Source organism: Larimichthys crocea, unplaced genomic scaffold, assembly GCF_000972845.2.
Source record: "Larimichthys crocea isolate SSNF unplaced genomic scaffold, L_crocea_2.0 scaffold532, whole genome shotgun sequence".
Classification (NCBI taxonomy): Eukaryota; Metazoa; Chordata; class Actinopteri; family Sciaenidae; genus Larimichthys; species Larimichthys crocea.
The window spans coordinates 518,379-541,594 of NW_020856961.1; the positions used below are offsets into that span (position 1 = coordinate 518,379).

Genomic DNA, 23,216 nt, shown 5'->3' on the forward strand with positions numbered 1-23,216 from the left:
AGAGCAGAGATGTGGCTCTGAAGTCAGGGGGGACGTCCCAGGTCAAGGGACAGTCCCTCGAGGACAGCAGTGTAGCCAGTGAAGGTGTGCATCATCACTTTAGCTTTAGCTGTTAGCAGGGTCCTCGACCCCAGAGGTAAATACCTGAGACTGCCCAGCAGTCAGGTAGAACCAGGCAGCAACCTCCATGTGAAGTGAAGCCAACACAGGAAGACCCTGTGAGACTGAACGAGACATTCAGACACAGACTCTGATTTAACGTCACTATAGAGTCAGATGATGCAGCTTCACGTCTGCTCGTGCTCTCTGCAGGTTTACACTCAGTGTTCTTGAGTTGAGATGAGTGCGATGAGGACGGAGGCTGGCTGCCGGCCAGCAGAGACCTCCCCTGTGATCGGATCTGAGGGGAACCGGCTGCAGTCATCTGTCTGCTTTATGGGCCGAGCCCTGGACGATGAGCAGGGTCCTGCTGCTGCTCAGCACAGGCTGCCTAATAAGGCAGAGAGCGGCGTGATGTTTATCACAGCAGCACGACCAGAGACACGAGCTGGAGATCAGCTCACACTCAAGCCATGCTAACATGCTAACAAAAAGCAGCTGGGGCTGATGGGAAAGTTTGAACATTCAATGTCAACAAACGTACAGGCAAAAGATCCTGATGATCAATAACTGATATTGGTGGAAGTGGTGAAGTAGTAACGCCCGCCTCTTGCTTTATTCCAAAGTATGACATTGACAAGCTGTTCTTGACGAGTAACGATGACGGGATGTAATCAGAGCTCAGCTCGTAAACACTGAGAACCAAAGATCTTCTCTGGGAGTTCTCGAGGACATCAAACATATCGTACATGTTGTGACCAGGTGACCCACACTGACCTGTGACCAGGTGACCCACACTGACCTGTGATCAGGTGACCCACACTGACCTGTGATCAGGTGATCCACGGAAACTGGGATCAGGTGACCCACTCTGACCTGGGATGCAGGTGACCCACACTGACTGTGATCAGTGATCCACTCTGACCTGTGATCAGGTGACCACACTGACCTGTGATCAGGTGACCCACACTGACCTGTGATCAGGTGATCCACACTGACCTGTGATCAGCTGAACGGTGGTCTCTCTGTCATTCGTACGTCTGTTCTCACACTATGTAACTTTGGGCTCCGGGGTGGAGAAGTACGTAACGCTTTACGGCACTAAGTCACACAGCAGCAACTATTTCACTGATTCTGGTGAAACTGGATCATATTTATGGAGGAATGTTTTTTGGTTTTCCCTCTGATGTCCCCGGCTGCTCCGCCTCAACTCTCTGTGATTTACAGAGTTTATGATGGACAGTGAAGTAACCTGCTGACAGCTGTAGCTGCTTTTAGAACTGTCAAAAACTGAGTGTTTGTACCAACAGGCGTTATGGACGACCAGGAAGAAGAAGAGGAGGTAACCAGGCTCAGCAGCTTCTATGGACATGATGGCAGAGGAGCAGAGAGTGAAGAGGACGCTGACGGAGAAGCTAAGAAGAAAAGGAGAGAGTGAGCGAGCAAAAAGCCGCCGGACAAGAGTAAATGTGGGACTGACTTTAGTGGTTGGTGAGAGTTGGTGAAATAAAAGGCTGAAAGACAGACGCCGAGCTGGGCTGACTGCTGCGGGACTAGGCATGAGATCAGCTGCTGCTGGGGACCTAGATGATGATTGGCTGCTGGGGACCTGGATGATGATTGGCTGTTTGCAAAGCTGTCGACTCGCTTGTTAAATACTGATTTATACAAGATGTTTCTTTATTAAGAGAAACATCACAAACACGATCTAAAATGAATGAACACATTACGGAGGAAGACTTGGTTCAGAGTCCAGAAGACAGAACCTTAATGACCTCCAGGTGACCTTAATGACTCCACGAGTGAGGAGCGACTTCAACACGGTAAAATGCAAAACAGGAGAAATTAGAAATGAACGACAGGATCTATGCTACGTGAAGATGCTAATATCTATCAGTGACTATGAGTCAATGAGTGTTCAGCTGATGAACCTGTGCTGAGTCTACGATCCTGTGATAACTTGATCGGTCTATATAAGGCTCTCCCAGCAGCTCATTCTGTGTAAATGTAGGCCAGCGTCCTCATTAATAAACGGAAACAAAGAACGAGCGTGGCACCTTTTCCATTTCAAGACGCCGTCCTCTTCCTTCGCAGGCAGCGGCCGTGTTTATGCTCTGGAAATAAATGTGTTGTAAAGACATTCCTGCTGCCCGCGGACATGGAAACACTCTGCCTGCAGCCGCTATGTGAGGCATGTAAACCTGAGGCTAGCAGTCACATGACCGTGTGGAGGTGGAGCTTTAGTATGTAGCACCAGGAACAGGGTTCTACATTCAAAGGCGTTTTCATGATGTGACGGAGGTCTACTGTCTGCTCAAACATCTGCATATGAATCTGTGGGCAGTGTGTGGAGAGCTAAAGGGATGGAGATGATTTAACTTTTCTGTATTCATATGTAGACATCTGCAGCAATGTGAGATGAAGTCTCATATTAATATAATATTAATAATAATATTCATATTATTATTATGATTCTTGTTGCTACATTGAGATTTGTTGAAATACTCAATTTGAACTCAAACAAAGACTCATGGAGAAATCATGGAACTGATACTCCATCAAACCCATTCAGCAGTATCGATATATGAGAGATCTTTACTTACAAAATCTCGTCGTTCTCAAACTCCAGGACTCCATGTGTGTCCTCAAAGTCCTCACCGCCTCCTTTGGCTGTGCCCTCCATGGTTTTGTACGGCACCACCACAACACCACGAGCTCCGGAGGTCCGGATCACCTTCACCTCCATCACCCCGATGCTCTCGCTCACGGTCACCACTGGCTCCTCGAACGTAAAGATTCCCGCGTGGTCGTCATCAAAGATGGTGACAGTGGCTGTGCATGGCAGACCTAAACCTGCGAGGACGTTTACATGGTTTGACTCGTACTCGTCTGAGCCAGTACCCTCTGAGATGATCTTCACATTGCTGAGGTGAACCAGGAAGTGCTCGTCTTCCTCAAAGATATCATCATCAATAATGTCAATGCGGATTTCCTTTTCGGTATCGCCGGGTTTGAAAACAATAGTTCCTTCAGTGAACTGGTAGTCTGAGCCGGCATTCGCCGTACCGTCTTCAGTTCGGTAATCCACCGAGACTGTGCTCGTTAGGTCTCCACCACGGCGCACCACGTTCAGCGCTACACTGCCGCAGTTCTCCAGACATTGGTAGGTACCAGGGTCAAAGAACAGCTTGGAGGAAAAGTCATTCACAGAGACCTCAGTGCAGATATCGTGCTGGGTGGCTCTCTTGGCTTGGTCAGCGGCATGTTTCTTCAGGATGTTGCCTGCTCCTGTCATGATCCTGGTTGCCTGACAGCGGTAGAAAGCCCGACTCTTTTGTTGCTGCGTTAAAACTTGGTAATTGGCAAGTTCCATCAACTGCTCCATCTCCTTCTCAGGATGTTTCTGTTTGAGCTCCTTCAGGATCCTGGCCACCTCTCTGCGGGCATCCTCCTCATCCAGCTCCTTAACATCAAACCCCATCTCCTCTCTATGGGAGTTGAGCATTTTCCCATCCATTTCAATGTCGACCTTTGAGGGAAGCTCCGGTTCTCCCTCAGTTTCGATGATCATTCCTTTACGCTTGCCTGCTCTGTATCGTTTGTACATGTATTTGTAAAAAAGAAGTCTGCGGTCAGCCACATAAGCGAATCCTACACAAATGGGGAAGAAGAAGAGAGTGAGCAGCCCCTCCCATATCTGAACAACACCTGGAGAAAAGACGGCCAAGATCAGGTAAAGCCAGGTGTACGCAAAGACGCTCCAGGTGGCTGTGACGAAGAACACCCTCAGGTGCTTCACCTTCCTGGTCTCTCCTTCAGGAATGACAGACACACAAAGGCCAATGATGACAAACATGTTGAAGGCAGCACTTCCTACGATGGTGTTGGGGCCCAGCTCGCCGGCGTTAAAGCCGTGACCGCAAACTTCCACGACTGACAGGAGGATTTCTGGGGCGGAGGAACCCAATGCCATCAGAGTCAGGTTGGACACAGTCTCGTTCCAGATGCGCACCGTCGTGGTGATCTTCTCACCGTTTGGTTTCTTGATGGTGATCTGTCTCTCCTGGGAGGTGATGACCTCAATGGATGCCATGAAGCGATCAGCGATGATGGAGACACCCAAGAACATGTACGCCAACCCCACAAAGTAGATGGTGGCTCTGGCAAGGCGGTCGGTAAGGGGCGGGTTTACTGGAGTCCATAATGGCAGGATAACACCTTCAATGCACTTGGTAGCTTCTCCACATGTGGTGTGGTTGCTCAGTGTGTTGTTGGACTTGAGGCTCAAAGTATAGCCTCCTGCTGCAGAGTATGGAAGTTCATTCGAGATGATGGTCAACAAGAAAAGCAGCTGATAGGTGGAGAACAGTGACCAGGTCCCGGCTCGGCTCATGGTCACACTTGAGCTCCCTTAAACCTGCAAGGCACAGAAGCAGAGTTCAGTTCTTTGGGTTTTGGTCAGATCGTGTTTAGGACTCGTCTTCAGTGTCCTGCAGCTCTTCTCTCACTTCTCTTAGATTGCAGAGCAAAGGCTGGAAAGTATTTCCTTCTGTGGGACCCGGAGTCTAACCGTTGATGTTACTTTAAAACTGGTCCAACATAATCTACTAATGATCACAGAATATTTTTAGTTCTTGTTCTGTTCAGTCTGTTTAAAAGAATCACTGTGATCATGCAAATAATCACTCACTGAAACCGTTTTGTACATTTAATATTTTAAAATAAAATAATATTTTGTATTTACTCTGCGCACAACTACATACTTTATTTTAGAACAAAATATACTGATTTCTTTCCAATTTAAATGATTAATATTCATGTATATTAAATTGTTATTTGATATATTTATTTACTGATGCACACTGAGTTAATTCACTCGTTACAGCAGCTCACAGAACAAAAGATGAGTATAGTTTTTCATTTTAACCATTGTCAGATTTTTTGTCTAAGATCAAACTTATTTATCAAAAATGATTCATTTAAAACAACTTTTCTAAAGTCAGATTCAAGGACACAATAAACATTTGATGCACCAACAGCACTGTAACATTACTGTACCATATAACACATTCATGCCATCAGACTGTATGCTGATACTCTCCTGCAGCGTCAGTAAATCAGAAACTCACCAAAACTCAAACAGTCTGAGTGTGAAGAAGAAAAAAAGTGAACGATGTTTTCATCAGAATCTCCAGAAAAACACGAGAAGAGTTTTCATCCTGCAGCCAGAAACACTGAAGAACACTGAGCAAGCGTCCTCTCCTCCTCCAGGAAAACAATCAAAGTCTGTCAGGCGACGTGGAGACGAGAAACAGAAACACCAGCGTCTGATAATAACACCGTCACCACTAAAGAACCACACTGCTGTCTCCTCCTCCACATCACAATCTTCTTGAGTTAATTATTAATCAGTATTAAATTCACACTGCATCACTTTAATCTTAAACTCTCCACATGAATCTTTATCTAATACTTAGAGATTATGCACGATGTGGTGAGATCACCTTTAATTATTATTTAAAAACAAAGCTTGGTGTTCTTTTGAGAGTAACAAGCAGCTAATAGTTAAAGCTAACAAGACTATGAAGACAGTGTTAGCTGTCAGAGTGATTTTTTATAAATATTCTCTCATTCTGAATTTGATGCTGCAACACGTCACGTCCACAAATGTGAACCTGGCCTCATCCTTGACGTGAGCGACCCGTTCATACCTGAACACATCACCTGTTCACGTGTGGAGGCTTCAACAGAACATCATCACTGCACACCGACAGGAGACACAGTGACATGAATTCATCACCGTGACCTTAAAAAACTATAAAACCATATGATCATTACAACATTACTGTTACCACTGAACTACAGCGTACCTCAGAACTCTGAAAGAACCCAGCACGTGCCAAAGACCCTGATGGTACAGTTAAATCCTCCAGGACCCTGAGGCAGGTGGGCAAGACTGTGGCTGACCCTTCCCACCACGGACACAAACTTCCAGTCCACCAGAACCAGAACCAGAACCTCACACCACAAGAATAGTTTCCCCACCGACTGCAGCTGGACTCATGAAGGAGGCCCGGGACCCCCTCTGACCTGGACTCACCCTCCACTGCAGACCCAACACGTTACCTTAACGTTACCTTAACATTACCTTAACATTTTGATTAATTACATTTTGATTAATTACATTTTGATTATTATCTTTCTCTGAACTTTTATAATCTATGTTGTGCTGCTACTTCATTTGAGCATTTTTATAGTTGGACTAAACCAGATCCTGACTGTGACACGACACATGGCCATCACTACATTATTAATAAAACTGTTAATGTCACAGTATTGTTGGATCTTCTCTATCATCACACGACATCGAGATAATTAGGGCTACTATACTCATTAAGATAACAGCTTCACAACATTATTACAATATTCCAGCAACAGTACAGGATCAGCATCACTGAAACATCAGCTCACTACATCTACATCACCACGTTCCTTTTTGTCCCTTCTCTGAGCCGGTACTCACCTCAGGTCCTGACGCAGCAGCAGCAGAAGAAGAGAGTGCGTTCAGGACGGAGAGCTGCGTCCGATAACCGCTCTAAATTTAACAGAAACAGACATGGTTCTAAACATGGCCGCATAGCTGCCTCTGAGCTGCTTATCGTCCGTCGCCCAGCGGGCCATGGCCATACAAGGCTCTGCAGGGCCCGGGGCCATCAGGCAGCTCCTCGTCCCCGCCAACACGTGGACGAGATAACGGCTAACAGCTAACGGCAACCTGGTGACGCCGATGGGCCACAACAGGCAGGAATGCTGGGATAAGTGTTGACCCTGTCCACACATACACACACACACACACACACACACACACACACACACACGACATCTGTGCAACCTTCACAGCAGTGATTTTCCACTCGGTCCACGTGGAGAAGGTGAGACTGGCAGAACCCACAAGGTCCTGAAGAGGTTCAACAGGGACGTGGTTCAATATAAACTCCATTAGTGAACGAGTTAGAGGTACAATGGGAACAATAAATGTAGTCTGGAAGAGCACAAAGACCATTTGTCTGACATTTTATGGACCAAACATCTCATTGAATAATTGTGAAAACGATGGTCAGATTAATTGCAGTGACTAACAAGATGGGATAAAGTGTTTGCATGAACTGTGACAGAACGATGATTTTTTATTCATTTGTTGCTCAGAGAAAACTCAAATCCACTTGTTGAGGAAATGGAACATGAGTTTTCCTCTGGCGCCCTCCTCAGGACAAACTGGTGAATATAATTGCATGTGTTGATTTGATATCATATTCAGAGAGCCTATTGTTTGATATTGAGTCACAGTTCACTGACTGGACAGGAAAGGACACTGTAACTGCTGTTATCATTTTATAGAGACATTTTGCTCACAGTGGACAGTTAAGAACAAACCAACTGTCTCACTGGTGGACAGCAGAGAGTTTATCTGTGCTGACTGATTATCAGCCAACACATTCCAGTTATTTTTACTCTAGAGAGAGAGACAGAGAGAGAGAGACAGAGAGAGAGAGACAGAGAGAGAGAGAGACAGAGAGAGAGAGACAGAGAGAGAGAGAGTGTGAATCAGATCAAATCAAATCAGATCAGGTTTTATTTGTACAGCCCAAAGTCACAAAGTCCATTTTCCTCTGAGTTACGTAAGTGGAAGAATGCAGTCCTCGAAATTTGTTTCATGTGACGTTAAAGGACAAATCCTGATCAAAGACAACTCCAAGATTCTTTACAGTGGAGCTGGAGGCCAGGGTGATCCCATCTAAAGTAACTAAGTCTCTAGAAAGAGAGTTTCTGAGGTGTTTCGGTCCAATTACAAGAACTTCAGTTTGTCTGAATTTAACATCAGAAAATTGTAGGTCATCCAACTTTTTATATCCCTAAGGAATGCTTGGAGTTTAGTTAACTGATTTGATTGATAAATATAATTGGGTGTCGTCAGCATATGAAAATTGATGGAGTGATTCCTAATAATGTTCCCTAAAGGAAACATATATAAACTGAATAGAAGTGGTCCAAGTACAGAACCTTGTGGGACTCCATGACAAACTTTGGTCTGCATGGAGGATTCATCATTGACGTGAACAAACTGAGATCGATCTAAGAAATACGACTTAAACCAGCTTAGGGCGGTTCCTTTGATGCCAGTTTGATGTTCCAGTCTCTGTAAAAGAATTTGATGGTCAATGGTGTCAAATGCAGCACTAAGATCTAACAGGACAAGTACAGAGATGAGTCCTTTGTCTGATGCCATTAGGAGGTCATTTGTAACTTTGACTAATGCGGTCTCTGTGCTATGATGCACTCTAAATCCTGACTGGAAATCCTCAAATAGACTATTGTTATGGAGAAAGTCACACAGCTGATTAGCTACAGCTTTCTCAAGTATCTTAGACAGAAAGGGAAGGTTTGATATCGGTCTGTAGTTGGCTAAGACCTCTGGGTCTAGAGTGGGCTTTTTAAGAAGAGGTTTAATTACAGCTACCTTAAAGGACTGTGGTACATATCCTGATAATAAAGACAGATTAATCATATCCAATAACGAATTACTAGCTACAGGTAAAACATCCTTGAGCAGCCTGGTTGGGATGGAGTCTAAGAGACAGGTTGACGGCTTAGCTGCAGAAATGATTTTTTATTATTTATTTGATGAAGGATTTAGGAACTGGTAGGATGTTCCACCAACGGGGAACAACAGACAAGAAAAGTTTGAACAGGTGGAAGAGCCAGGCGTCATTCATTGGAGGAACGCAGCAGTCCTGAGGTAACATACGCCTGTATAAGGTTGAAGTAGGTAGTACATTAAGGTAATGTACATCTGCTATCATCAGCATACATAACTATCTTGTGCTCTCTGCCCACACACCTTTAATTCTCACATTGGCTCTGAATACTTGAGAATGAAGTCTCTTCACCCAGTTACAGAAGCCAGGACCCAACCTATGAGCCTTCACATGCTATCAATTCTTAATGAAACCTTGACCACCTTTTATAATGTCTGACAACGTGACGCCAGTGTCTTTGTCACAATCTTACAATCCACCTGAAGAAGGCTCACAGATCTGAGATGAAATGGCTCTGAGGTATCTGTCATTTCAGGAATGAGAGAAATTCAAGTATCTGGGATACTTCTATATATTATATATTATATACATTATATACATTTCTTGTAATATTCAATCAGAAATCCATCCAGACCAGATGATTTTTGATGGATGAGATAGTAGCCCTAAAAACATTTACAGATATTAATAAGAGTTTATTGAACAGCACAATGAAATAAAACTTGAATGTATTCAAGGCTTCATTCTCAGTACAGTTTCAGCTTCAGTGTTTAAATGATGTAAGCGTTTATCACAGAGTTGGGACAAAATAATAACTGGAATAAGAACAAAGTTTGAACTCAGTTGAACTGAGAATCAGTTACAAGGCATTTCCTGTTGAGCTGACTGAATTTGTCTGAATGCAGCAACATACAACGACTGTACAGATGTAGTTTTTGTACTTTGACTCTTGAACAAATGGAGGACACTCTTCATCTCACAGAGGACACAGAGACACTGAGGAAACAGATGGCCAGACCCTGAACCCAGGATAAAGAGGTTCAGTGAATGTGGTGTTGAAGGTGTGGAGGTGGATCAGTGTGTCAGAGCAGACTCTGTAGAAGGACAGAGAGCCAGCAGGACAGTCCACATACACTGCTACTCTGTCAGAGACCGAGGACGAGGAGGAGGAGGAGGAGAAGAAGGAGGAGGAGGAGGAGGAGGAGGAGGAGAGTAATGTTTTTCTGTTATTGTGATAGACAGAGTAACGACCACCATCAGAACACTGCAGACTCCAGGACTGATCATTCCATCCAAACACACAGTCATAACAGTCTCCTTTCCTGTTGATTCCTCTGTAACTCACTGATACATCAACATGTCCTCTCCACTCGACCTCCCAGTAACAGCGACCAGTCAGACCATCTCCACACAGCAGCTGAAACCAGTCATCAAACCTCTCTGGATGATCAGGATACGGCTGCTTTTCTCTCACATATGTCACCTTCCTGTTGTTGTCCGACAATTTGAGATTTGTGTGCACTGTGTTTGTGTCCACTGTGAGTTCACAGGCATCTGATGGAGAGAACAAGACAGAATATAAACTGTGTAAATCAGCGCCGGTCCTGGCCACATTTGCGCCCTGGGCGAACTTTTTCGGGCGCTCGTGCGCCCCCCACGGAGATTGCGCCCTGGGCGGCCGCCCACATTGCCCATAGCTAAGACCGGCCCTGGTGTAAATAAATGTAGAGTGTGTCTGCCTGTGGCCCCGTCGCAGTAGCAGAGACTTCAACAAAGTCAGTCAAAAGCAGCTGGAGGTTGCCGAGCAACCAGGGTCAGCTGCAGGTCAGAGCAATTAACTGCAGCTGTGCTCTGTCTGTGTGTGAGTGACTGCTGAGAGACACAGAAAATCTCTAAATGAAGCCCCTCCAACTAGTGGACACTAATGCCAAACGGTAGGTTGTATCAAAAAGCCCAAATGACCGTGAGCATCCTCATCTTGTCGACCATGTGAATGCTGAATTTCAGTGTGTGAAGTTAAAAAATGTGACCTGGGGAGAGAGAGAAAGAACAGGTGCCCCGTGCTCCTTTGGGAAATTTCTCCTCTCCAGTTTACATGGGAGTAGATGGGGCTGTCGGTGGGTGATCCTGGAGCATCAGTGCGTCTCCCGCCAAAACTATAAGTCTGACAGCTTCAGCAGTGATATCGCTGCGTAGCCCACGAAGTTTCCTACGTTTCTATGTAGAAATTATTTCTGTAGAGTGACATTTGTGGCCACAAGAGCCGTTTGCAAATGTATTTTTTGACAAATGTTTCTCTCCCTCTCCACTCTAGCTCTGGAACATTCTACCAATACACACCCATTGTAAACTTTGCCGTGGTTTTGGTGAAACTCTTAGAAACAGTGAATAGTGACCTCACAGGCACAGTCAGCAGCAGTTTATCATCTAACACACCTGATGGGTTTATTTGTTGCTTTATTAACAGACTGACTGTTAATTAGATCCAAACTTCACAATGACTCGTCTTTTTGGATCTTCTTCCAAACTGAGCGTTGAATGCAGATACACAAGCTTTTGATTTAAACTCCTTTAACATGTGCTGCCTTGTTTTCATGAATCAAAGTGAACAAACACTTACACTTCCTCACACCAGGTTTCAGCCTCTGCTCTCCACCATGATCCACCCTGGAGGAATAAACAAATGTATTCTTGTACTATATTCTGGTTTATTTATTTTATTTATTTACATTATAAGAATGTATGTCATATTCATCAATAAATGATCAACACCAGATCCTGGTCTGGTATCAGTTAGGAGGTCAGTCTCAGGGACTCTCAGCACATCAGTTACTGTCTTCACTGTTATCAGCAGTGCTGCTGGTTCAGACTGTGAACCAACAGTCCTCAGCCTGTCAGTGTGACAGAGAAACAGTGAGCTCTTGTTGTCTCTTCATACCTGAGAGTGTCCAGTCTCCAGCGTGGATTCTTCAGTCCAGCAGACAGCAGCTTCACTCCTGACTCTCCTGGATGATTGTAGCTCAGGTCCAGCTCTCTCAGATGGGAGGGGTTGGATCTCAGAGCTGAGGCCAGAGAAGTACAACCTTCCTCTGCTACCAGACAGCCTGACAGCCTGGAGACACAGAAAATCTATTGCGTCTTACCAGCGCAACAGATGTGAGGTACCATATGTACCATACGTAAAATGCAAAGCGGAACGATCAGGCAACTGAGGTGACATGATTAGAGAAGACACCACAAGAGCAGCACACTACTACAACTTTAATTAAGTAATTAGTAATTTGATCCATTGTTGATATGAATAAATATATATCCATATTGATGAATAATGTTTTTTTTTCTTGCCTTTGTAGCAGAATTAGAATACATTTTAAAATCTGTGCTGCAGGAATTTAAATTCTATTCTACACGGTACGGGAGGTATTATGTAATCATTAACTCGTATGTCAAGCAGCCAGAGTCATCTGTTAAACAGCTGCTAAATCATACATGAAGGCATCACAGTGTGATCTGACCTGAGAGTCTCCAGTGTACAGCGTCGACTCTTCAGTCCAGCAGAGAGCAGCTTCACTCCTGAATCCTGCAGGTCGTTGTTACTCAGGTCCAGATCTCTCAGACGTGAGGACTGGGAGCTGAGAACTGATGAGAACTCCTGACAGCATTCCTCTGTGAGCCTGGTTTGATTTAACCTGATTAAAAACACAATGAAACACGTTAACCTTTATGTTTTACTTTAACATGCCAGATATCTTCAGTATAAGTTCAGTATATTTATCAAGTGAATTTGTGGAATCTTTTAATTTGAAAGGGCAGATGTTTGATCATCAATGACACAGCAGAAGCCAAATGAATACATGTTAGTCAAGTAGACTTTGCCGGTAAAATATTTGTTTCAACAACAGGGAAATACAGTGTTACACAAATACATCACGGTGTGATCTGACCTGAGAGTCTCCAGTGTACAGTGTGGGCTCTCCAGTCCAGCAGAGAGCAGCTTCACTCCTGAATCCTTCAGGTCATTGTTACTCAGGTCCAGCTCTGTCAGACGTGAGGACTGGGAGCTGAGAACTGATGAGAACTCCTGACAGCATTTCTCTGTGAGCCTGGTTTGATTTAACCTGATTAAAAACAAAATGAAACACTTTAACCTTTATGTTTTACTTTAACATGCCAGATATGTTCAGTGTCAGTTCAGTTTATTTATCAAATTAATTTCTGAAATATTCGCATGATTCAAAGTGGAGATATATGATCATCAGTGACACAATAAAAGCCAAAGGAATACATGTCAGTCAGTTGTTAGTTTTTTAACAACAGGGAAATACAGTGTTACACAAATACATCACAGTGTGATCTGACCTGAGAGTCTCCAGTGCACAGTGTGGACTCTCCAGTCCAGCAGAGAGCAGCTTCACTCCTGAATCCTTCAGGTCGTTGTTACTCAGGTCCAGCTCTGTCAGACGTGAGGACTGGGAGCTGAGAACTGATGAGAACTCCTGACAGCATTTCTCTGTGAGCCTGGTTTGATTTAACCTGATTAAAAACAAAATGAAACACTTTAACCTTTATGTTTTACTTTAACATGCCAGATATCTTCAGTATCAGTTCAGTTTATTTATCAAGTGAATTTGTGGAATGTTTTGATTTGAAAGGGCAGATGTTTGATCATCAATGACACAGCAGAAGCCAAATGAATGTGTCTGTTAAATGGACTTTGTCAGTAAAAATGTTTGTTTGTCTTATCAGCAAAGAAACACAGCGCTACAAAAAAGCATCACAGTGTGATCTGACCTGAGAGTCTCCAGTGTACAGTGTGGACTCTCCAGTCCAGCAGAGAGCAGCTTCCCTCCTGAATCCTGCAGGTCGTTGTTACTCAGGTCCAGCTCTGTCAGACGTGAGGACTGGGAGCTGAGAACTGATGAGAACTCCTGACAGCATTTCTCTGTGAGCCTGGTTTGATTTAACCTGTTTAAAAACAAAACATTTTCAAATTAAATTAGATTTTATTTGTACAGCCCAAAGTCACAAAGTCCATTTTCCTCTGAGGCTTTACAATCTGTACAGGGAGTGACACCCTCTGTCCTTAGACCCTCGGTTCCAGTGAGGAAAAACTTGCCCACAAAAACCTTTAACAGGGAAAAAAGGTGGAAGAAACCTCAGGAAGAGCCACAGAGGAGGGATCCCTCTCCCAGGACGGACAGACGTGCAATAGATGTCACGTGTACAGAACAAATCAACACAAGACATATGTACAATACAATGACTGATAAATTGACAATGAATTAACATGAATGATAAAATGAACAATGAATTACAATGAATGATAAAATGACAATGAATCACATGACTGATAAAATGACAATGAATTACAATGACTGATAAAATGATTACAGTAGCAGATATGGCAGCAATAATGACAGTAGTAAATGTGTAGTGGACGTCATGCAGGACCACAGCAGCAGCCACAATCCACGAGAACCTGCTGGACGACAGAGACAGAAACTCCAGGGAAGAAGTTTAGTTAGTGACATGCATTAATGAGACATGAAGGTTTACAGATGGAGAGAGAGAGAGAGAGAGAGAGACAGAGTCCCCCTGCAGTCTAATCTATGGCAGCATCACTAAGGAGACCTGAGCCAGCACTAACTATAAGCTCATCAAAAAGGAAAGTCTTCAGTCTATCTTAAGGTGTTGACCGTGTCTGCCTCCCGAACCCAGAATGGTAGTTTGTTCCACAGAAGAGGAGCCTGATAGCTGAAAGCTCTGGCTCCCAATCTACTTTTGGAGACTAAGGAACACAAGAACACAAGGAACCCAGCTCCTGAGAGCGCAGTGTTCTAAGGGGTAGTAAGGTATTATGAGCTCTTTTAGATATGATGGTGCCTGACCACGAAGAGCTTTGTAAGTAAGGAGAAGAATTAAAATTCTATTCTAGATTTAATAGGCAGCCAATGCAAGGAAGCCAGAATGGGAGAGATGTGATCTCTGATCTTGGTTCCTGTCAGAACACGTGCAGCAGCATTCTGAATTAACTGCAAAGTCCTCAGAGACTTATTGGAGCAGCCTGATAACAAAGAGTTACAATAGTCCAGCCTTGAAGTAACAAATGCGTGGACTAGTTTTTCTGCATCCACTTGAGACACGATGCGTCTGATTTTAGCGATGTTACATAAGTGGAAGAATGCAGTCCTCGAAATTTGTTTTATGTGACGTTAAAGGACAAATCCTGATCAAAAACAACTCCAAGATTCTTTACAGTGGAGCTGGAGGCCAGGGTGATCCCATCTAAAGTAACTAAGTCTCTAGAAAGAGAGTTTCTGAGGTGTTTGGGTCCAATTACAAGAACTTCAGTTTGTCTGAATTTAACATCAGAAAATTGTAGGTCATCCAACTTTTTATATCCTTAAGGCATGCTTGGAGTTTAGTTATCTGATTGGTTTCATCAGGCTTGATTGATAAATATAATTGGGTGTCGTCAGCATAACAATGAAAATTGATAGAGTGATTCCTAATAATGTTCCCTGAAGGAAGCATATACGCTTACCGTAAAACAGCCACTTTACCTTATGTTTTAATTTAACATGCCAGATATGTTCAGTATATTTATCAAGTGAATTTGTGGAATTTTCCCATCATTTATGTGCATATATATAATTATCAAACTAAAGGAATACATATCAGTCAAATAGATTTTGTCAGCAAACATGTTTGTTTGTTGTATCAACAGGGAAATACATTGAAGTTTCAGGAGCTGGAACACACCTCAACCACGCCTCTACCGACAGCATCCATGCCTAACCATGTCCTCTGTTTCGCTCTCGCCTTCTGCGTCAGGTCCAGACCCAACAACAGACCCAACTTTGAGCTAGCAAGCCATAACTAAAAGTCAAAACGTTTCTCGAAACAGCTACCCATCCCAATATGGATTGCATGTCGCTGTCTCCTTCGGACAATGACCTGTTCCGGCCGAACCAGGTCGGTCCCCTCAATTATCCACATCAACCGACACCAGCAGGAGTCGGAAACTTCTCCAAAGCATCAGTGCCTGAGACCCCGCTCTCCTTAATCAAGCAGCACAGGAACCAGCGCTCAGCCTCACACGCCATCCCTTCCACAGTCCACATCTCTCATGGTTCATCACTCCTGAACATCCAAAGTCAGCATTACTCTTCCAGCGACTTCTCAGCATCTCCCAGTCTACTTCCTCCAGAGAGGCGAGGAAGAACAGGCTCAAGATCAGGTAGCAGTTGTCAACTTTTCCCGACGCCTTTGCCTCCTAGACGGACCTCAACCCCACGCCATTTCACCCACCACCCCGGCCTCATCATCACATGCAGCCGGACTCAACACCACCATGCTCCAGCCAGGTCTCCTGGCCATCAAGCCAATCATCTCCAATGGGACAGTAGCATCCCTGCAGAAAACACTGAGGGATAAAGGTATCTACTTCCACAGAGCCGACAACAAGGCAAAACTTTCATTTCATTATCCTCATGACGGCACACTGCAGGAACAGTTCCGGCAACAACAATTCCTCTCTGGGTCACGTCATCATGCAGCACCGGGTCACACACAGCCGACGTGACGTCACCGCTCCAGTCAAAGAGAGAGGGACTGCAGGAAACCAACAGAATAGGAAGACACAGGTTTCTGCTGCTAAAACAAAACTTGCCAGAACTGTAACATCCCTCCAGCACCCCTCCCAAGGTCCCTCCACTTCCTCTTAAATGGCAAATCACTACCTCAAACAGCCAACCCCCCCTATAGCAGGCGACATCATGGCTCACTTGCTGCCCACCTGCAGCAATTATAGCAGCTGACCACAGCAGGGACTTCCAACATGGGAATACTGGCGCCACCTGCAACAGTCGACTACAGCAGGGGCGTTTGGCACCGGGATGCCAGCGCCACCTGCTGCCCCCTTGCAGCAGTTATAGCAGCTGACTGCGGCGGGGGCGTTTGGCACCAGAATGCCAGCACCACCTGCTGCCCACATCGTCCAGATCCTTCAGCACTGCTTTCAGCCTTCTTCCTCCAGCCCAGCAGCTTCCTTCACAATACCCTTTAGCTCAGCAACCATCCACCACCTTCACTCTGGCAACAGCCAATGCTCCCATCCACAATCCTAACACTTGCATCTCCCGCACTCCCCGGTACCTACCAGACTCCACAAACAAATATTAGACAACCTTCAGACGCTTGGACCCCGATGCCGATCCACACCCCACGACGGTTCCTCCATATTCAGAGTTGACATTCTCCGTGTAAATCCGATTACTGCTCCTCTGATTATCACCTCCTCTAACACAATCCTCAACAGCTTATCACTGGCAACCCTATCATCTTACTGGTCTGCATGGCAAAGCTTTTGCCAATTCCATCTCCAGTACAATATCACCTTTCCATGTTTCAACCTTGTTTCCCTGCCCACTCTGCCATGCCCATCAAAACTCATACCATTAAAGGCTACCACCGTAGGATCAGCTTCTTTGCAAAACTCCTAACCGGCTGTCCTGGCCTAACCACTAACCACCCTCAGATGGCCCTTCTCCTGCAAGGGCTGCTACGCCAAGAGCCCGCTCAAACCCCTTGCCACCTTTCTCTCGCACAATCCACTCTGGTTATGGTGTTCCCCGTGTCGCCTGTACTCTAGAAGCCATGTTCCTTCGAGCTTTTTTCGGATTCCTCAGATGCTCCGAATTCATAGCATCCACAGTCCTCTTTGACCCAAGCTGTCACACCTGCATTTCCGACCTCTTCCAGTTTTCCGAAGATGCTTCTATCTTCCACCTAAAACGAACTAAAACAAAACAAATCAGGCAGACAGACACCGGTCTTCTTCTTCAGATTCAAATTGCCACTGAATCATTTCAAAGTCTTGAAAACACTACTTGCCGTTCAGAAAACTCCAAAGCTCCACTTCGACCGAACCATTATTCATTTCTGAGTCCGGTCACATGGTCACTCATTTCTGGTTCCACCACCGGCATTCCTGAACATCTTATACAAATATTAGGTTGCTGGTCCTCCCAAGCTTACCAGATACACCCGCTCCAACCACAAAGATCTTCCGCTCAATCTATCCTTCTTTAGGGGACACGTGTTGGGGGTCCGTTGTGCCCAGGAGCTACGGCAGATTCCCTTTCGAAGCTTCCCCACAACACATTTGAAGATCCACGACCACAGCACATCCTCATTTCATTTGTTGTAAATAAATCTTTCAAACTTACCTGTTGATGGTGTGTTCCTTGCTAGTCAATTCATCTTCTATAACTGCTTATAGAAGAAGGGTTTTTGTGGGCAAGTTTTTCCTCACTGGAACCGAGGGTCTAAGGACAGAAGGTGTCACTCCCTGTACAGATTGTAAAGCCTCAGAGGAAAATGGACTTTGTGACTTTGGGCTATACAAATAAAATTGATTTGATTTGATTTTGATTTGCTTCTTCTTATCAGGGTCACAGAAAGCTGGCATTGGGTGAGAGGTGGGGTGCACCCTGGACAAGACGCCAATTCATCACAGGACTGACCAAGCAATAACTTTTGTGGCTGGGAAATTAAGCCAATGCAGAAGTGCTAAAATAAACCTGTTTACAGTTCACCTGTCCAAATGGATGCATTGGTTGACAGGTGGGTGCATTACAGATGACTTATTAAAGCATCCAGGCTTCATTCAGCCCGGCTCAGGTCCATCCATGATCCACATCTTTGCCAGTTGTTAGATTATCCCGGAGACGGAAGAGGCAAGACAGCCAACATCGTGGTGGCCAACGCCACATATTTAACCTTCAAAACAGGGCTTCAGAAACCTATGGGGACTTCACTCATCTGCTGTCCATTCTTTATATTGTCAGTGGGACTGATATAGAGACAAACTATTCACACTCACATTCATACCTATGGGCTATTTAGAGTCATCAATTAACTAATCAACTGCATGTCTTTGGATGGTGAAAGGAATCCAGAGTACCCAGAGAGAAACCATGCAAACTCTGAACATACAAGCAACAGGAACCTTCTTGCTGTGAGGCAACAGTGTTACCATTGCACCACAAGGGAAATACACAAAAGCATCACAGTGTGATCTGACCTGAGGGTCTCCAGTGTACAGCGTGGACTCTCCAGTCCAGCAGAGAGCAGCTTCACTCCTGAATCCTGCAGGTCGTTGTTACTCAGGTCCAGATCTCTCAGACGTGAGGACTGGGAGCTGAGAACTGATGAGAACTCCTGACAGCATTTCTCTGTGAGCCTGGTTTGATTTAACCTGATTAAAAACACAATGAAACACTTTAACCTTTATGTTTTACTTTAACATGCCAGATACGTTCAGTATCAGTTCAGTATATTTATCAAGTGAATTTGTGGAATCTTTTAATTTGAAAGGGCAGATGTTTGATCATCAATGACACAGCAGAAGCCAAATGAATACATGTCAGTCAAGTAGACTTTGCCAGTAAAAATGTTTGTTTCAACAACAGGGAAATACAGTGTTACACAAATACATCACAGTGTGATCTGACCTGAGAGTCTCCAGTGTACAGTGTGGACTCTCCAGTCCAGCAGAGAGCAGCTTCACTCCTGAATCCTTCAGGTCGTTGTTACTCAGGTCCAGCTCTGTCAGACGTGAGGACTGGGAGCTGAGAACTGAGGACAGAGCTTCACAGCTTCTCTCTGACAGATTACAGCCACTCAGCCTGTAGAGATAGTGATAAAGACAAACACTGTTGCTGTTTCTGCCATCGACAAAATAAAAAAGATTTCTTCTTTTTCTCTTCTTTTCTTTTTGGATGATTAGTGTTTTTATTGAATATATTTCTAAAAACAGCAATTGAATTTTTTTGTCTTGTGTGGCTACGTTAATCTGTGGAGGTAGAATCAAACTAAAGAAACAATTTGAAAGATTGTTCAATTTATCCACTAAACAATCAGCTGACTAGATCTCATCAGTTGAAGACATTCATTAGTTGAGAACAATCCTACATATGATACAGTTATTATCTTTGGTGTCTGTGCACTTACAGAGCTTTGTTGGAGGCTTTGACCACTGGCAGCATCCTCAGAAGAACCTCCTCTGAAGCAGAGTATTTCTTCAGGTCAAACACGTCCAGATCTTTGTCTGATGACAGTAAGATGAAGACCAGAGCTGACCACTGAGCAGGAGTCAGTTCATCTGTGGAGAGACTTCCTGAACTCAGGTACTGTTGGATCTCCTCCACTAGAGAAAGATCATTCAGTTCATTCAGACAGTGGAACAGATTGATGATTCTCTCTGGAGACAGATTCTCACTGATCTTCTTCTTGATGTACTTGACTGTTTCCTGATTGGTCTGTGAGCTTCTTTTCTTGTTCAGTAGACCTTCAGGGAGATTGGTCTGATTGGTCTCCAGTGAAAGACCCAGGAGGAAGCGGAGGAACAAGTCCAGGTGTCCATTTGGACTCTGTAAGGCCTTGTCAATAGCAAACCTGTGGACCTCCGTCACAGATGTTTTGGTGAAAAACATTCGCACACGTTCAAACGTTTGCCCTAGTTCAGACATCACATTCTTGTTTGTGTTAATGAGTTTCCTCTCTACATGTAAAGCTGCCAAAAACTCCTGAACACTCAGATGGATGAAGCTAAACATCTTGTCATCTTCTTTCTTCTTCCCACGTTCTTCTTTAAAGATCTCTGTGAACACTCCTGAACACACTGAGGCTCCTCTGACATCAATGCCACTCTCTTTTAGATCTTCCTCGTAGAAGATCAGGTTGCCCTTTTCCAGCTGCTGGAAAGCCAGTTTTGATAATGACTTGATGTACTGGATGCACTGTTTTTGGTCATTCCTGTCTTTTGTCCGATCCATCTGAAACACCAGGAATTCTGTGTACATCTCAGTCAGGGTCTTGGGCAGCTCTCCTCCCTCTCTGGTCTTCAACAGATCCTCCAGAACTGTAGCAGTGATCCAGCAGAAGACTGGGATGTGGCACATGATGTGGAGGCTTCGTGATGTCTTGATGTGGGGGATGATTCTGCTGGCCTGCTCCTCATCTCTGAATCTCTTCTTGAAGTACTCGTCCTTCTGAGGGTCAGTGAACCCTCTGACCTCTGTCATGATGTTGACAAAATCAGAATGGATCTGATTGGCTGCTGCAGGTCGTGTGGTTATCCAGAGGCGAGCAGAAGGAAGCAGTTTTCTCTTGATGAGGTTTGTCAGCAGCTCATCCACTGAGGTCGACGCTGTAACATCAAATTTAACTGCCTGGTTTTTATTGGTAGAGCAGTCCAGTTGAAGTCGGCTCTCATCCAGTCCATCCAAAACAAACAGAACTTTGAATTCACTTCTGTCATAGTTGGTGATTCCTGATGACTGCAGAGTTGTAAAGATGTAGTTAAGAGCTTCTTCTGGGATGACTCTGGCCTCAGTGATACATTCATGAATGACCTCTGTCAAAGAAAACTTTTTTTCCTTCTTTAAGTTCAGCTGGCGAAAGGTGAAGGGGAATATGAGATGCACATCCTGATTGGCTCTTCCTTCAGCCCAGTCCAACATAACTTTGTTCACAAGAACAGTTTTTCCAATTCCTGCGATTCCAGTGGTCAGCACTGTTCTTATGGGTCTTTCTTTTCCAGAGGGAGGTTTGAACATCTCACTGGGTTTAATTGATTTCTCTGTATCTCCTGGCTTCACCACCACCTCAATCTGCATGACCTCATGCTGTGTGTTGATGTGGCTGTGTGTTGATGTTGCTGTGATGTACAGCTCTGTGTAGATATCAACCAGACGTTCCTCATCTTTCTTCTGTAACCACCCCTGTTGTACACACTCAAACTTATCCTTGAGGTTTAATTGAAGCAGCTGTTGATAATATGAGATGTGTTGTGGTTTTGGTACTTGAACAATCCCATCTGTGATATCAATGGAAAAACAACATAGACTGCATTTAGACTGCATGTCTATAGATGCATCTTCTGTCATGAGCATCAGTAACATTCTTTGCCTTCATAGACATAATAGATGGCTAACTGTTGACGTTCCATTAACATAAACAGACAACAGTGTCTCCAGACTAGAATGTGCTGACAGTAACACTAACATGGGTAAAGACATTCTCTTTTATAGTATTTGTGGTGTTATCTGTAGGAGTTTAAAGTCTGACCACCAGGATGAGTTGGGCAGAATGGGAGATAGACTCAGGCACTTCTGATGGACTTTGAGAGTGTCTCTAATTCTCATTGGGCAAGCGTCATTGTTATGTATTGACCGCTCAAGTTTGTCCCTTCAGTGATGCGGTTACGCCCCCTTATGTTATGTGTTGGGAAGTGACGTAGTGTAGTTCTCTGTTCTGAGTTGAAGGTTAAATACAACAGACGTGCAACTACCCTGGGTCTCCTGTTTCTTCCTTAATAGTGGTCATATTAAATGACCAAGTATACAACAGTCATTAAATAATACAGCATCAGACATCAGAGGCTCCTGAACACTTTCTTCCTTCCTGACCTCACCACTGACCTTTGACTTCAGCAATTTATCCACAACACCTTCCTGAACAAAATAGACTATTCACCCGTATCCATTATCCATGTTCAATCTGTGTATCCAATCTGTTGCAGCGTGTATAACTTTGCTTGTAGTATGTGATTCTGTATGCAAAGCTAGAAGTCTGCTTGCTGCCCCCTGTTAGGCCCAGCTGAAGGAGGCATGGCCACCTTCATCATCCCTTCTTGGAGACCTGAAAGACCAGGATTGAAGCAGCACCTGCCCTGACCCACTAATCCCCAGTCGCCAATTTGATAAATCAACCTTATTTAAACCAGAACCACCTGACAGTCGGAAAATGAAAAGAAAATGTCCTAAGCGTCACGATTCTGCTTTCAATCTTTTACTGAACAGACTGCTCATTATTACACTGACAAAAGCACGGCATTACATCACTCTTGTGCTCACAAAACAAACTTCCTTGTTACCTTTGACCTATTAGTCACTGCACAGAAGCCTTAAACTAACACCAAAAATAAATGATTCCACATTTTAAATATTTAAACTTTGTGACTGTATGTTTCGTATGAATGACTTATTACTGCATCAATGAACCAAAGAGACAACAGAGCCATAATATGTGACACAGAAAGTAAAACAAAATGACACTTTATCTTTTCAAACTTATAAACTACATTTGGTCTGTCGGGGCTTCCATACAAACCAGAGAATACAGCAGCTTTACCTTCACTCTGAGAGGAGGAAGGTCCTCTGTCCTCTGACCCTGAGAGAGAGACAGAGACATTATGAGTTATATTCTCTATTTCATGACTTATTATTTATCATTGAGTTTATTTGTTTAGATGGGCTGCCTGGACTGTGAGCTCAGAGCACTGGGTTAGGGATCTAAGGGACAAGCAGAGCAAAGACTGTGGCTCAATAACACACACCTCTTACATAAAGTCTTCAGACATGATCTCAAGGTTCAGAACTAATAAACAAGTCAACATGTATTTGATTCCCACAGAAAAGGTTTACCAGACATCCACAGAAAAAGTCCTAAACT

General features: G+C 44.2%; 2 protein-coding genes across 6 annotated transcripts in view; both read right to left on the bottom strand.

Moving 5' to 3' along the window:
• slc8a1a (solute carrier family 8 member 1a) overlaps positions 1-10,127 on the bottom strand; it is a 22,661-nt gene extending 12,534 nt beyond the window's left edge. For 3 of the 5 annotated variants that reach the window (XM_027276684.1, XM_027276683.1, XM_027276681.1), the window contains exons 1-2: positions 5,229-5,382; positions 2,703-4,516 (exon numbers count right to left, since the gene is read on the bottom strand). In XM_027276684.1, the coding sequence (XP_027132485.1) occupies positions 2,703-4,492 (1,790 nt within the window). In that variant the 5' untranslated portion in view covers positions 4,493-4,516; positions 5,229-5,382. Of the gene's footprint in view, positions 1-2,702; positions 4,517-5,228; positions 5,383-6,622; positions 6,686-10,041 lie in introns of those variants that run through there. The other 2 variants (XM_027276682.1, XM_027276685.1) reach the window with 2 other exon arrangements.
• Positions 9,436-23,216, bottom strand: part of LOC113745214 (NACHT, LRR and PYD domains-containing protein 12-like) — a 22,776-nt gene continuing 8,995 nt past the window's right edge. The window contains exons 4-11 of the mRNA XM_027276680.1: positions 19,713-21,579; positions 19,214-19,387; positions 18,784-18,957; positions 13,488-13,661; positions 13,056-13,229; positions 11,635-11,808; positions 11,317-11,363; positions 9,436-10,250 (exon numbers count right to left, since the gene is read on the bottom strand). Coding sequence (XP_027132481.1) covers positions 9,673-10,250; positions 11,317-11,363; positions 11,635-11,808; positions 13,056-13,229; positions 13,488-13,661; positions 18,784-18,957; positions 19,214-19,387; positions 19,713-21,579 — 3,362 coding nt within the window. The 3' untranslated portion in view covers positions 9,436-9,672. The remainder of the gene's footprint in view (positions 10,251-11,316; positions 11,364-11,634; positions 11,809-13,055; positions 13,230-13,487; positions 13,662-18,783; positions 18,958-19,213; positions 19,388-19,712; positions 21,580-23,216) is intronic.